Source organism: Vollenhovia emeryi, unplaced genomic scaffold, assembly GCF_000949405.1.
Source record: "Vollenhovia emeryi isolate VEMERY1.0 unplaced genomic scaffold, V.emery_V1.0 DF939133.1, whole genome shotgun sequence".
In the NCBI taxonomy this organism is placed as follows: Eukaryota; Metazoa; Arthropoda; class Insecta; order Hymenoptera; family Formicidae; genus Vollenhovia; species Vollenhovia emeryi.
The window spans coordinates 2,050,688-2,067,289 of record NW_011967233.1 but is presented as its reverse complement, the minus strand read 5'-3'; the positions used below and the strand labels follow the sequence as shown (position 1 = coordinate 2,067,289).

The following is a 16,602-nucleotide window of genomic DNA, read 5'->3' as shown; positions in this document are numbered from 1 at the left end:
CCGAGCGGCGGTCGGCTTTGAATATTAAATACCACAGATAAAAGGACAGCGATAAATAATGCTACGTGTACGGGAATAATCTGGGAATAAAAGCGGAAATGTGTGTGAGTAGCGACTCGTGCACGCGCAAAGGCGACGGTTAACGCGCGGGTTTTCTCTTCGCGTTCAGGGTGAAAGCACGTCTTCGCGACGACGGCGGCACAAAGCTGCGTGCTGTCTCGATTAAATCTGTCGGAATGAAGTTGTTTCCACGGCGATTAATTCGCCTCTTCCGGCATTATCGCGCCCGCGACGGCCGCGTAATAACACGGCGGCGTCGCGTAATACCAAACCGCGCAACGTCGTTTTTGCAACTCTCCTCCGTGAGAAAATGAGGAAATTTATACCTGCGATCTCATTATCGAGCACCGCCGACGCCTAACCGGTTTCCCGGTCGCCTTGTAGTGTCGAAATCCGCGAGGTGAGCGCGGAATAGACGATCATTTCGCGAATTACGCGCCGTGACGTAGCCGAAGAACTCGGCACGGAGCTATTCTGACGTGTGTAGCGCCAACACGAGCGATTGGTACACCCAGGAAAAAGTGTTTCTTTGAATTTTGACCTTGCTTTTACTTAATTTCAAAGAAATCATTTCTTTGCCTCAACCGAAATTTTATTTGATTGAAACTGGAATTTCTCTAAGAGAATTCGCAGCTTCAAATCTAGCAAATGTTTCAGTGGAAGTAAATAAAAATTGAATAGAAACATGTCCAACGTATCTCATTTGTTTAATCTAACCAAATCTTTCATTTCTGGGTGTAAATTTCCGGATCCAATGCTATTACGCTTGAATGTATCATAAAATAGGATCGATATAGCGCCACTCATTATTATAGAGAAAGGAATATTTTAATCTTGTTGTTACGAAACTAATAACATATGCGTTTTATGGTAATTTTACATTGAAGTAAGAATCAAATCTTGGTAATACAAAAAAATTTTTACATTTGAACACACGATTTTTTACTGTGTATGGAGGGAAAATTTGTTCTAAACGCAACAATATATAAACTTACATTTATACATATAAGTTACTCTTGTCTCAATATAGTAAGTCAATCTTTTCTACTTCGATAGATGAGAATAAGAATTATTGATTTTATTTTGCTATCATCTTATTTTTATGCTAAATGAGATTGTGAGAAATATAAATGCGTCAAGGATATTTTTTGTCTCGGTAACAGAAATCCTTTCTGAGGTTGTAGGGTTCTCGATTCGATCCCGGCGATTTCCCGTTAAAGGAAATTTCAAAAATTCAGCGCCTGAAGGAGTTTAAGCGCCTGTGGTGGATTCAGCATTTAATCAAGATTAAGCACACGAATTTCGAGGAATCTTTAGAAATGTCACGCTGATATAATCTAACAATTGAAAGGCGTTCCCACAAGAGGGCAGACTAAAAAAAATGGAGCTATTCTCACGGCTATTCCGTTGTTATTTCATTTTATTGGCGAGCATCGGATTATCTTTATATAATGTCGCGCGTAATTCAATATTACGTTATATTTTGGTTCTGGAATGAACCAATATCCACGCACGCATCGCGGGATATATTCCCACGACAATGAGCGGGATTATTTGTATTCCGCATAAATAGCTTATGCGATATTTTACTGCTTTCGCAAAATAAACGTAAATATCCGTACGCTCGAATGTCACTCTAACGACGGCTTTCTCTTTCCAGATGATCGACGCCTCCTATCATACGAACCCGTCGTTGCAAAGCACTGCCCTGATCATCACCTGCGCGGTGGTCCTCCTGCTGATGGCCGCGATCGTGTCCGTCGTTTTCTGGAAGTAAGTAGATCTCCGCTCTCTTATTGTTTCCACGTCTCGCCGATACCGGGGCGACCGGTACGGCGCAATACGATGCAAAATTTCTACGACTTTGAGCCGTCGATGGTCGTTTCTTGCAACAAAGCGCCGGGACGTCGTGTTTTCAAGGTCCGAGGTCGTTCAGCATGCAATCGTGTTTCAAGAGAACGCAGGCCACCCTTGTATTCTTACGCGAGCCGAAGAAATAGAAAGGGACGGCCACATGGTGAGAGAATAAGGGCGATGTCGTACGGGAGACGGGAGAGAGCGTTACCGATCGCTCCGGAATTAAACCGAAAATAGAGCAACGAGCGAGAAAACGGGCGTCTGAGCATCCGTCGGTTTGTTCCCGACAGCGCCCCAGTTGTTCTGCCTCCTCGTACCGGGCGATGATCTATGGCGCGGTGAGCCGCGCCGAGGGGGAGCTTTTAGGTCTACTCGGGAAATGTTAGTTCACGGATACTGTAGCCGACGTCAAAGTGTCAGCTATCGATATTTTAAGATTTAGTGAAGTCTTTGTTTTCCTGGGGGAATGGACTCATTCTGTCAAAAATAATATAATGCTATTCGAATTTTATTACAATATATTTGGCGAAGTCTCTGTTTCCTTGGAGGATACACTCGTTCTGTCAAAGGTAATATAATGCTATGGAAATGGCTTTACAATTTTTGCAATTGTTACTGGAAAGATTTAGAGCGCCCTAAGTATGAATAAAATGTACAGGGGGAAATGGTTGGACTTGAAAATACACGCGTGTCCAATCGGACTTGAGGAACTTGTAAAATAATTCCCACGTGCTGTCATTCGAGTTCTTATGACACGATTATGCAACTTTAGCACTTTTCTGATGGCGCGATCGAGGGAGGGGGGGCGGGGACGTAGATGAGAGTGTTGCTCTTGAGCGTATCCCAAATTACCCGAAAATGGGAGCACCCGAAGACGCGGCGAGAAAGCCTGCCACTTTAATTAATACCTAACCGTGTTTCCGACAGCCTGTGGCTCTGGTACCCATATCGTGCACCGAGATCTAGGTCGCGGTGAGATTAGATGATGACTTCGTAATTAACGAGGATGCCATCTTGCGCTCTCGCGAGGAAAAAAAGGAGCGACCGCGCGTAATATCGTTATATATAACAATTAGCGGAGATGACGTTGCATAATAAGTGAAACGCCCGCGGTTATTTCTCCATTTGAGATTTTGCATCGGGATTTTTATCCGCGCTATCTTGAGATAGCGGGCAGCGGGGAAGGATATAGGGCGACGTCGTCGCACTAATGGGCCCTAAATTAGCCAAAAACAAAGCCTCGCCCGGTTTCACTACTACAGTCTGTCGCCGGCAACGCCGGTTCTTGCTCGCAGTACCGCGTGCTGATCTACAAGCAGCCGCGGTAGGTAATTTATTTAGAGCACAGCGGTAGCCGGGAACACTTTTCGACCGTTTTGCGGAAATTTTAGAAATTCTCACACCTACGTTTCCCTTCCGTCCTTTCGGCCGTGGGGACTCGCCTTTTACGGCCGTCCTTTGAAAATTTTAGAAATTGGAGCGCACGCTTTCTTTGCAATACGTGACACTTGAAAAATATAACGGGACGCAATAAATATACGGAGATATACGAGGCCGAAATTGTCTCACGACCGTTTCGACCTTTATACCACCGGTTCTCAATGAGGGAAACAGCACGCCTAATTGGCATTCCGTAGAGTCTTAAATTAAAGCAGAAATAGGCCATTCCTGAAATGGGCGTACGCCCAGGCGGTGTTACGTACCGCCGACAGCGGAACAACGCGCCAGTAATTTGTGACACGGCGGCTCATGCTAGTCGGCACGGTTTCGTGGATCCGCGGGACACGGGAAAATACATTTACCGACGTCCGGGGTGGCTTACTTGGGGAGATTTACGGACACGGCCGCGGGGGCGAGAGAGAGAGAGAGAGAGAGAGAGAGGGCTCCGTTGCGCCGTTGTCGCACGTTGATTGGACGCGCGGTAAAAAATGGTACGGCTCGATAAGACGAATAGGAGACACGTGGAAAAGTTGACAATTCGGCGGGCGGCGCTTTTTCGAACGGCACCGCCTCTCTCCGTAGGGTTGAGAAACCGTACGTTTTCTTCTTCTTTTTTTTTTTACCACGATTGCGAGTCCGCCCGGTTGAGCTTCAGTCAATCGTCGTCCCCCTCGATTCCATTCGCTTCCAATAAGATTCAAACCTCGTCTCATTTAATCTCAAGCGGGATAAGATGAGAAAACGCGGTGAGCAGTTCTTGGCTCCGCGCAAGAAATTTGCAGATAACGTCGGCGACGTGGAATTTCCTGCGTGCCAAGACACGTGGATGTCCGTCCAATCGGTTAATATTATATTTGCCTCGCACACGCTTCGCAATCTCAAATACATCTCCCGCCTAACTGGTTCCGTCCGCGTCATCCGATCTCCGGGATCATTCGACGGACTGTCAACTCTCCGCTAATGAGCAGTGGATCCACGCCTCTCGTAGCCCTGTCTGACGATCGATCGGCGGGCCAGAAACCGCCCGGTCGAGAGGACAATTTTGGGTAGCACAGTGCCCCGTATTCACGCCCGGGCGTGCCTCCACGTGGGCCCTCGAAGACGGCACTCGTCGCGACAACGGCGGCCCTGTTTTCGCGCGTTTTATCGTAATGCCTGGCCATTATCGACGACCACGCCGCTGGTATCTCAAGTGTTACCGGTTCCCCATATTCGCGCTTTGTGGGTGGCTATCGTACGACCGTGCTGGATGCTCGTACGCCGGAGCGAATTAGGACCGACCATGGTAAAATTAGATATCTAACTGTAAAGCCTGAGTCTTCATGTCAGAATCTGGATCATATCTAATTCGCTTACGAAAAACGGACGCGTCGAGATCTCGAGTCTGGTATTTTTTTTAAAAGGGGCATCTTCTAAGACAATTGGAATTGGTGAAAAAACTAAAATCGCTCACCCCGCTTCACCCAACTAAAATGGTAAGAAAGAATATATTCGTTGCGCCGAAGACGACTCACATTGGAGTCGAAACGTTCACTAATTGTTACCATTACATTGTGATCGCAATTAAATATAGTTAATTGTACAACTCGCGCAACAATGACCGCGTTATACTCTCATTGTCCGTTTGCTGTTTTTGTACTTGTGTTATCGAGAGCTGAATTTATATAGTATATTTGATTGAAAAGGAAGTATCGAACGTTCTTTTCTCAAATGAAGACTCCGTAACAAAGACTCTTGAGAGATGAAAGGTGGAGATAGTTATAGAAATATGTTCTCTCCTTCATGAATTTCTCGATCATTAAGAACATAGAGCCGAATCTAGCAGTCAGCTCGCATGTGGTTTCCGCGCGAGTTCCCGCCGCGAAGGATGCTTTTGCCGGAGTTTCTCCGCCATACGGAACAATCGTGACTCTGTTTTCGCGTTTATCGTAATGGCTGCGGTCCATTATCGAGCGTGACGTCTCGAGTGTTGCGGCGTCTTGCGGCTCGTTACTTTGTGGGTGGCATCGGCCTCCTTTTCTCGGCATTTCTCCGCACCGTTTCGCACGCTCTCGCGGTTCCTCTCCGTCCCCGTGGTCGTCGATTCTACATATTATTGCGGATCTCCTGGCGCTTGCACCTACGAGGCGCAGAACTGTAACCGCGATAGGTACAGCGGTGAGTGTGAAAGCGATCGGAATTTAAAATCAAGCGTGTTCTAAATTTAAGACGACCGTCGCTTTCATGAGATCTTTATTTCACATCGAATTCCGTATGACAGGGATTTTACATAGCAATATTCATTACAAACGTAGATCTCGTGTTAAACCTCTTATCTCTTCATCTCGTTTGACATACAAAGGCGCGAAAGTGTATTTAATTTATTCGATTGACACCCTCGAGCAACTTACTTCGACTACATTGTTATGCAACAGACAGTTTTATCTTTTATGCGACATTTTATTAATGTTATTTACACGCGATGATATTTCGCCTTTACGGGAAGGCGGCGATGTAGTTCCTCGTCACGAGGACCGGCGACTTTAGCTACGGCACTGCGCACACAATCAGAACGTGGAGAACCGACACGGCCGCGCGTAGTTTGTATGCTAATCAGAGTCGTGTTCCCTTCCTATCCGAACATCCTCGCCGCTATCTTCGTCCACCATTGTGGGCTCTGACTATCGTCAATTCTATTTTCTATCCCGTCTTAGCTTCGCGCATTCACACTCTTGTTCGGCGCCGCGTTTAGCACCGAATGCGGCTATCCGATCTAGAGTTTTATTTAAAGACACCGAGATCGTGCGCGCGTTCGACGTAATCGAGAAACCGAAAGCGAATGGCCACATTACCGCCGGCGGTTTACGAATGCAATTCTCAAACACGGGCGCTTACGTCGTAAATTCAACGTTCGAATTTACCCAACGTTTTTAACGCCGCATCGGTTTATCGAGTTAATTGTCTAATAAAATAATTACAGGAAAGTGATTGTGTTGTTCCATAATAACAGCAATTCTGTTTAATATTCACACGACGACTCTCCAAAATCGTTCCTCCTGCAGTGACGTAAATTTATCAGGAAGCTAATTTGAATTCGAAAGGACACTCGTCGTAAAAATAGCACGTCATCAAAGCGGCGCGTGTCAAACAGAACGTAATACGGTAAAACTGGGAAGCCCGGTTTATCAACGTTTTCCTGCGTGGAACAACGTCACTTGCCGCGGATCCGCGCGAGTAAACCGGAAGAGACGAATTGCGGGGAGAAAGAGGGAGAAAACGGATACGAACGCGGGCGCCCGCGTCTCTCGCGAGCGCTTCCTCGCTAGCTCTTTTCTCGTTTCCTCCATTTCCCGACCGCCTTACTGCGCTTTGTCTCCATAAGCCACATTCGGGTCACTGGCACGACGAGGTTGCTTTAACGATCTGCATTGCATGAGCGTTTCGCCCTCTGGTACTCCGTTCGTCTATCTTTATGGAGGATGTCGGTGTCAAACTGAGAACGTGAGAGACTTCCAGCGGCGTGAGAGATTTTTTAAATGTCGAAAAAAAAAACTACACGAGACCGTCTCAAAGGGAAAATACGGGAATCTTCAGCTGCGAATTTCGAATATCGATCATAAAATGTGTTTTAACAGTAGACACAAAACGGAGGATTTTCCAAGATACTATATTGTTGCAGCGGGTGACCTGATCTCATTTTGCGAGTTTCTCTTCGGAATACGCGGCTTTTTTTGCTTTTCCATAAGCACTGAGTGTGAACAATTTACCAAGAAAATGGAGAGAACGCTACTTAATAGTGCGCGAGAAAATTAATTCAAATTTTGATAAGAATTAAGTACAAAGTTGTATCTCATGAATTTTCTAAATTTTAATACCGCGTTTAATATTCATTAAAGACGAAAGGAAAAATATTAAACGGGAGCACGAAGCTTGGGAACCGCTGTTCCGAAGGATCCCCTTCCCTCTCTTGTCTCATCCTTTCAATTCCTTTCCGCGACACAGTTTCAGATCGGGTACGACGGTTGACAAACAAACCTCGGTTATTTTATATGACAAACAAACGAATCGGACGATCGGCTTTACCTTGTTTATGCCTTCGGTCCGTTCCCAAGAAATCCGATAGCTGTTTCTCGAGCAATGCCGAGTTTCAACGAAACTTGTGGACGCCGCGATGACGATGGCGGGTAAACAGGTAACGGCAATGTGATAAACAGGCGAATTAAAAAGCCGCGACGGGGAAGCGGGTCAATGCAAAATTGAATTCTTAATTCGCGAAATCATGGCCCGGCACTAAAACTTTTAAATCCCTCCGTATTGTTCCCTTTATTTTCCTCCTAAAGAATTAAATAGAATTCTCCTGTTGAAACAGGAAGGGAATTATAACGAAACAACCGGAAATTAAAGAGTTAAAATTTCAGTATCAAAGAAAGTAAAATATATATCGTGCTGAGAACGCGCCCTTTTAGCCCGACGAAAAAAAAAAAAGATTGACCGAATTAAGCTTCTTCATTCGTGTATTTCTTTCAACTTTATTTCTTCCGCTTACGGTAGGTTTATTTCTTCTGCCGTGATGGTAAGTTTCGCGCTTACCACCCGACTTGTATCTCTCTTTTTTTTTCACCTGTTCGCTGTTCTTTCCGCAACTAAACACGGTTTTACGTCGCGAGCCACCAGCGGTAAATAATATATTTCTTTTTTTTTCCCATTGGAGATTGCCACGAAGCACATTCGCACATGTATTACTGTATGGAAAGCAGCAATTAGTTAGAGTGGATGCGGCCTCGCTACACTTAGACGTCACTACTTTGACGCACCACGCGCCTCTCTTCGTCTACGTCTTCGCCGTCGCAGTCATTGCTTGTTAACGCCGCTCTTCTCCGGGTGTCTCAAAAATATATACGACCGGTCCTCCATCCCGCCCTTTCTCTCCCTTGCGCGACAAGACATCGGCAAGAAGGGTGCGCGCAAGAAAATCGCGGGATGCACTTACGGATATTACCGGGAACACCGACGGGAAGATTGCCAGACACGGCTGCTGGGATCGTTAGAATTAAACCTTCGCGTGTGGCAAAGGAGCGGCACGGAGCGGCATGAAATTTAAGGGCTGAGATGTACGAAGTCCCAAGTGTATGGATGACGCACAGGCGGTTGAGCGACTAAAGATTGAATTTCGTTACAATTTTACTGTCCGGTTGACATATTTATTAGAGTCCCATAAATAGCATTACCCTAAAAACGTCAAGAATATCCGTCCTTTAAATCACGAATGAATTGTTGCGACATTCATAAAAGTCTCGTAAAGATATATGTCTCGATGCGTATATACTTAACCAAAGGAGAAGACAAAGGAGCTACCTGAGGATTTACAAGCTTAACCTGAATGGAGCGAAGTCAGTCTGGTTTTAAAAGCGAAGGGATTTTTTGTTTTCCCACAATCGCAGCCCATTTTTCAATCTTGCAAGATTTATGAGGGTCAAGCTTCTGGTCAGTCCGAGGACGATAACGCACATGGAGTAGGATCCTCGTAAAACGGTCCCATGAACAAATTCCTTTTGACTTCGGGCGGTGTCGTTTTAATTCTGTATCCGTCGGTAGTGAAACCAATAGCAGTCGAATACGATACGTACGCGGCGAAGTGCGTCTGATAACAAAGAAAAATAATCGCGATACGATAGCCGCGAGATAAATCGTACGTCGCCCGAGAATGCTCGCTTATCCTGCGACAATACGCGAACGAAAGCTCTTCCACTTTGATTCTCAGGGCACGGGGCGGTATCGTCGCTCCATAAATAATTCATTCTTACCGATTCCTCTACGGAAGCATTTTTCGCTGGAGCACTGTGTGTAGCGTTTTTTTTTTTGCGATTGTTGGCTCATTTTAGAGACACTTGTACAAACCCTCGCGAGTAATCAGGATGCTATTGTGAATGGCGCGCGGGTGTGGCGCGGGCCGAACGGGCTAGTGCTACACCACTTCGCAAATGCGTTATGTGCGCCGCCGGTGCAATTTCATCGGCGATTCGACGAATTATCGGGGGCGCGACGCCGGACAGGGAGATTGCGCGAGAGGAGAGCACGCGGCCACTGATTCAGGCTCGTGTTGTTTCTACAGACGTGGTCAGAAGGGACAATCTGACCTGGTCTATGGATAATTTAACTCACAGTACGGGCCTGAATGGGTTATAATTGGTGATGACAGACCATCGGGCGACGGCAGGCATTCACCTTGCCGAGAGGACGAGACGGGCAGGGCGAAAGAGAGGGAGAACATTGTGCTCGAGGACACGTAGCCCCGAGTCCTTTGCGAGCGTTGACGGAATCTGTCGTGACATTTCCTCCCGATGCGACCTGACGCAAGCAAATTACGAGCTTTCGTACTCGCGAGCGCACCTTTTTCTCTCAACCGGGTCCTTCGTAGCCTCCTTCTAATTGAAATTCTCTCCCCGCCGTCGCGGAGCTCACCGGAGTGTCGAGCTGGCGAACTCTTCGAGTCGTCGATCCTTCGAATTTTCGAGTTTTACAGAGCTGCCAAGCTTACGAGTTTTAACGATATTCCGGCTCGCGAGCTCACGCGAGACTCGCCCGACCGTCGCGGATGATCGCAGCTTACGAGTTTAATGAGATACAGAATATAAGTGGCCGGTAGATACGTTCTTCAATTTGCGCGGGACTTAAGCTCCTTTACGAAGATCTCGCGCATAATATGAATACTAATCGATCCTCCGGTACGCGGCGGCGCCGCACGCGCGGACTTTATTCCGCTAAATGAATGATCCTCGAGCTTTTCTGTCCGAGAACTTCTTCTTACCTAGGGCGATGAAATCTAACTTTTAACAAGCCGCATTGTCGCGCGTATTCTCCGATTTAAAAACCACTTCGCGAATAAAATGTCTGCGCGTACCCACTTGTAAATGGAGAGGCGAGAAATACATTCGATTCTTAAGAAAATTCTCGGTCTATTTATCTCCAAGCTTAAAAAATAATGGACGAATCGTTCGCTGAAACTGACCGCACGTGGATACTTTTCAACTCATTGTCAGTGTAATCCGCCCTATTCGTAAATAAGAGGTGAGGCGGGTATTACAGAACACCCCGTATAATGGAAATAACATTCGTGTACCATCCCGAAAGTGCGAAATGTGAAGGTGCAATTTCATGGACGCTAGAAACCAGCGGCAAATGAGGTCTACTGACTTCTCGACGTAGTGGGGGGAAAAAGTTGAGACCGTCTCAACTTTTTTAGTGCTGGGTGTCGCAAGGGCTGCGTTCAGAAACACCACCCGAGTACCCCAGCGTATTATTCTATCCTTGTTGCTCACCGTATGTTAAACAAGGACAAAATGATACTCTGGGGTACTCGTGTGGTGTTTTTGAACGCAGCCAGCGGTAGTTTCACGACGCTCATATTTTGCAACTACTTCTCCTTCCCTAGGCGAGCAGTAAATTTAGTTACGTGAATTTGAAGCTAAATCGTAGCGTCAATGAAATGGGACCTTGATGGACGAATCCTCCCCCTTTCCTGTATCTTCACGCACAAAAACGTCATGCGCGCACACGCATGCAAACGAGCCGGCGATAACCCTGTCTCGCAGTGAGGAGGATCGAGCGCGAGCCCGGCGTGCCGACGGTTCGATTCAATTGCGAAAGTACGAGGCCGATTCCCGTGGCTGCTGCGTCTTTCGCGCGATGCGCCAATCCCGCAATCCGGCTGCGTCGCGGCGCGACGCAGCGCGCCCCGCGTGTCGGTCCCGCCACCGGTTTTGGCGAACGCTGAATGCGCCAGCTGTCCTGCCGTCGTTCCGGCAGTGATATACTCGCGACCTAAGAGGAGAATAATAAAGGGAATACCGGAGAAGGTGGGTGATGCAAGAGGGAGCGTTACAGTGTTTCTCATTTAAATGGTTGTAAATTAGATCGGCCACCGAGGACAATTGAAAGTGGGCTCGCAGATAATCGCTGAATCCTTTGAGTGCCTTCGAACAACTTTGAACTGTTAAAGTTGAACATCCTCCGCATCCTTGCACCTCTTAGACCTTTGTGTACCTTTGAATCTTCAAAATTTCCCGATTCTTCGAATTATGCAGGATCTTTACAATATCTAGTCTTTGCACCCCAAAGTTCGAGTCGTTCCGATCCAAAGATATTTACGACTTTTATACCTCCGCGGGTCCGCGATTTTTAAGCTTCTTGGGACTTGAAGAAAGCTTTGGGATTTTAAGTCGTTACACCTTTGTCCCTGAGCCTTCTAACTTCGTATAAGCTTATATTGTCGACGAGACTGGAGCTTAAGCGCGACACTCTATTTTGACACAGGTCAACCAACGTCAGAGACTACGTAATTAGAATAGCATTGGAGGGGAAATTGAGAAGCGCTGCTCGTGAGATATGCGTATCGCGCGAAATGTGTCCCGTTATCGCAGTCGCATTCCATTGTACTCTCGCAGACAGTGTTATTACCCTAACCGTCCATAATTACGTCATCGTCATTGTCCTCGCGCATGTATCCCCATAAATGCCACGAGCCCTTGGCGCCCTGTGGTCCCTCCGGAGCCCGATTCCTCTCCTCCCCCTCCTCCTCTCTCCACCCTCCCTCTCTCGCTCTCTGTTTCCTTCCTGCCTACGCACCGTCGTCAGATCCGCACTAGCGACTATGCGGCGACGTCGGTTCGCCAACTAACACGCGTCGCACGTGGACACGCGGCGCGATGCGTCACCGTTTACCTGTACAGCACCGAGTACCTGAATACCGCAGTACACGCGTATGCGCGGGCAACGTACACGTATGCGCGCTAAGAGATCCCTGCCCGTCTCTACGCACACATGCGCCTTTCCACATTACTCGCGCACACGAACACGCACTATCGCGCCGCACGGTAGCGGTACTGACGGCGTGATGCACTCACGTGCGCTAATAGTCCCAGCCGACCTTAACATTCATGTTAGAGTACTCAGACACACCGGAAATGATCCTACGTCGCAATACAGCGAGATAAAATAAACATTTTAAAATTTCCCCAATGCAATGGCGCCAGGACATGAGAGTGGTAAATAAATTAAGGCCTGTGTCCACGACGCTAGAACTTGGCCCAAGTTTTAGTTCCGAGAAATGTGCTAGTCAACTTGATTGACTACTTGGACCAAGCTCCTAGCATCGTGGACGCGGGCCTTAAGAATAATTTGTCGACCACAACTGGGCTAATTTATTAAAATTGAGCGCGCAACGTTTCGACCAATACTTCTGGTCCTTTTCGAGTTAACTGGATCGATGTGACAGCCATTGCTGTTGATGGTAAAAAATTAATAGAACTTCTTAGTGCGGAAGGAAGCGAGACCGAACTGTATACTGTGTCAAAGCAAGACTGAGATCAAATAAATTACGACGTATATAAATTTCTATCGTCACGTCTCGGACGCGCTGCGAGCTTCCTCACGAAGATACCTCGGCTCCGAACGAGCTCTTAATTTTCATCGATGTAACTGACGCGAAATTCACAGACACACCTGGATACTTAATTACCGATTAATTATTGCGACGTCATAATATCGACGCCCAGTAATACCGGCAAAGAAAATTTCCCCGAAAGCTCTAGGCGTGCACGTCACCCCGTGCCAAACTTACGACAATATCGCGATGCAGACACACGCGGGCGTACGCAATACGCGAGCGGTACGCACAACGGCACGCGGGTCGATTAATCGGCATACATGCGGGCTAATGTAACGTTGCGCGCCAGTTATGCTACCATGTTACGTCGGGTATGCCGACCGCACACTCCGGGTCCGCAACCAAGCCGAAGGGCCGAGTTGGAGAACCGACGGGGGTGAACATTCCCGGTACCGAGAGAGACAGAGAGAGCGCGCGCGCGTGTGTGAGTGCGTTGCGCACCTGACGGCCACCAGCCCGCTACCTGCGTATTAGACTGCATTTCGCGAATTATTGGCGCAATCCTGTGTTCAAGACTCTCCCCCTTTGCGACCCCCTAAATTCTGCCCTCCGAATCGGACACAATGCGTTCCATCGGCGCGGCATCGAGTGGGGAATCTTCCGGAATCCCCGATAGATTCCACGGAAGAGAATTATTTCGGAGTCTCCTCCCGGTTCCCTCCCTCTCTCTTCCTCACCGAATGATGCTCTCCTCCGCGTATTGTTCCGCCATTTCTCGATTATTATGCACTGCTGCTTCTTTTCGGGGTTGCTCCGATAGACCGCAACGAAAGGCTTCGAGAGTGATCGAAGCCCGGTTCACCGAAAAGATAGGGGAAGGAATAACGAGAGAACTCTACAAAGCAGACGGGAGCCGCCGATCGTCGTTCACGTTTCATTATTAATTTTAGGAACTTGACGTGCTTAAAGTTTTTATTTATTTACACGCGAATTCCCAATGCAATTTGCGTATCTCATGCATTCGTAAGATACCGCGCTTGCGAAAGTAATGTTATATTACTATGTTAAATACGAAGCGCATACGAAAGAACAAAAAAAACGCAGAGAAGGGAAGGATAGAAGAGATGTGTTGCTAAAGCGCACACGGATTGCAATTAATTAGAAGAAAGACAATCTGCCGCGTGCGTATTTGCGATAGCAAATAAATCCCGCGCCGCAAATGCGAAAGCGTATTCGCCGCTTGCGCGACGTGCGCTCGTTTAGAAATAACGAGGGGCCGCGGAATTAAAAAAGAGGAGAGGAAAAAACCGCAGGAGAGAGCGACAGATGCGCCCGAGTTTCATAAACGAAATTATGCTAACTATACGCGTTGAAGGAGGCTCGAATCTCTCTACAATCAGACCGGCGCGACGAGATTTTGTTCAGCGCCTCGTTCACTGACTTCTCTCTCTCTCTCTCTCTCTCTCTCTCTCTCTCTCTCTCGCTCGCTCCTCTTATTTCTCTCTTCGTGGGCTGCGGAGAACAAAAATTGGAACTGTTGTTGAGAACAGTCTAGTGCAAAATTCGCGTTAGTAAACTTCGCGCCCGACATAGGATTAATTGGTTGCAAGTAGTTACAAGGGGAATTAGTTGAAGTTTGCACGTACGTCGAGTTCTGTGTGCGGACGAGACGCTTAATTTGAGATCGAAAACTTTATCGCGATCGCGGTACGAATCTTTAATAATAATGATAATTGGAATCTACGATTTCTGATCACTTATTGGTGGTTCAGCCAGCGCGAAGTGTTTTCCGACGGTATCGCGCTTCTCGCGGATTAGTCTTTTATTTTATGAATTTTCTACCGTGGCAATTTTGTTAATTTTCCGCCGGCAACATTTGACTTCATTATATTTCGGAAAAGCGGATATTGTGTTCTCACGGCAGAAACGCAAACAATTACCTTTCTACCCGAGCTTTATTTTCCATTCCAGCAAACGGTCCGCTCGTAAAACGCGGAGAGCTCGATGACGTTTAAACGCGGACCGATATTTTCCCACGCGGGCATTAATGCCAGAATTCGAATAAATTAAGACGCAAAGTGACCGGCTGACGGCTCACGAGGCTCTTAATCACCGTCGCCGTTTAATTACTCTCTCACGTAGCAATAACGCGGACTCCACTGACCTCATTTCCTCAAAACATCATCATCGGGAGTATGGCAACCAGAGCGAACTAATGACGGGGAAAGACCACCATTTCGGGGACCGATTGCTCTCCCTTATTGAGCCTCTAAATCGCCCTTACGATCTATATGACGCCGATGAATCACCATCCATCGTGGAACGTCACGTTTATTAACCTTTCGCGCTCAGAATGACTTTCGTCATTATCGACGGTCTTTCTGTGTCTTAATCCTTATGGTATAACCTAATAATAAGCTCACGCCGTTCGCAGAGTTTTGTACGAATCGGATTTTGGGACGTGCGTTAAGAGAAAAGGTGAAAAAAAAAGAACAGGTCGCAATTAAGCCGTCGCTCCGTGGAGAGAAATCGATTTTAATTCGATAAAGAATTTGCCATTGGAATACATTTGCCGGCGGTGACGATGTGTCGAGGACACTTAAAGTCGAGCGTTCGATTCGATCCACGTGTTTGGGCCGTGCGATAAATGAATTCGCGAGGAGTACGAAAATTTAATTTCCCGCGTATGGAACATAATCCTTGCTTAGGAAATTGGCTGCTCGATACTTAATAATTGGCCGCGCGATCTTTTGTTGAACGGTGCACGAGGAGCGATCCCGACGCGAGACGCGGGATTCGCTGCCGCCGCTGATCCGACCGGCCACGCGAAATAAAATAAAACGGATATTAAAACTTGGGCGAGAGCTAATTTCCTCGCGTTTCCAAGCATAATATTCGTTTCCCCTCCCCCTCCTTTCCACATTTTTATTCCTTCATCATTGAGTTAAACCACCTATCGGACGAACGGCTCCTGAATATTCAGCGATGATGAGCAGATGCGGATGCATGAATAGGCGAGAAAATCAAGTTCGGAATTCGAATTTGACGAGTGACAGTCACGTTCGGACCATCCTGCAGATTAAACTCGGTTGGGTGACGCTTCGAAAATGCCAACACGCTTTCGAGTCCTCCAACCGACCTCTTTTATCGTGCAAGGATCGCAACTTGGTGCAAATCAATGAAATGTCCAATTCGCTGACGAAACGGCAACAATGGAGCTTGGCGCGACGCACGCGTTAAAGAACACAATCTGCCAAAATTACACTTGATAAATAAACAGGGATTGTCACTCGTCGAATTAAAATGAAGACTGATCCTCGTCGTATCACGTTATCTCGTCTCGGAGCAACGCAATTATATTTTTACAACGCGAACGCCAACGTCACTCCGAAATCCAAGATCAGACGGAAATCTACTGTGCTTCATGCGTGCCGCTTTATTACGCGTTCCGCACTTTACGTTCAGGCAAATTGATCGTTCTACCTTCGAAGCACCAATAAAACTTTATATTCCGACGGACGTAATTATTTCCCGTCGCTCCATTGGAAAACACAAGTTTGTTCAATGCCGTCATTACGGGCTCATGCAGCGTGGCCAAGATGGAGGAGCAGCGAGCAAGATCGATCGATCGGTACATGCGGAGGTATCTCGAGGTAACGATCTCGGAGGAGGACCGGCGAAACGACATTAATGCCCGGCGTCAAAGGAGAGAGCCCGGACGCCTCTTCATCTACGTGCTCGACGAAGTACAATGCACCTGGCCGAGTGTTCCGCCAACCTTCTCCGTGAGACACGGCGAAACTTCGGGGGATCGCCTTCGCCTCCGTTTCTAACCACCTTTGAGGTCATTACGATGTGCCACTCGCCCTCGCGTTTGGACG

At 47.3% G+C, this 16,602-nt stretch overlaps 1 protein-coding gene across 1 annotated transcript in view; it reads left to right on the top strand.

The window, feature by feature from the left end:
- Positions 1–1,720: 1,720 nt before the first annotated feature.
- The window catches only part of LOC105567946, a 51,892-nt gene continuing 37,010 nt past the window's right edge, over positions 1,721–16,602 (top strand). The window contains exon 1 of the mRNA XM_012023237.1: positions 1,721–1,833. Within this exon, the coding sequence (XP_011878627.1) occupies positions 1,721–1,833 (113 nt within the window). The remainder of the gene's footprint in view (positions 1,834–16,602) is intronic.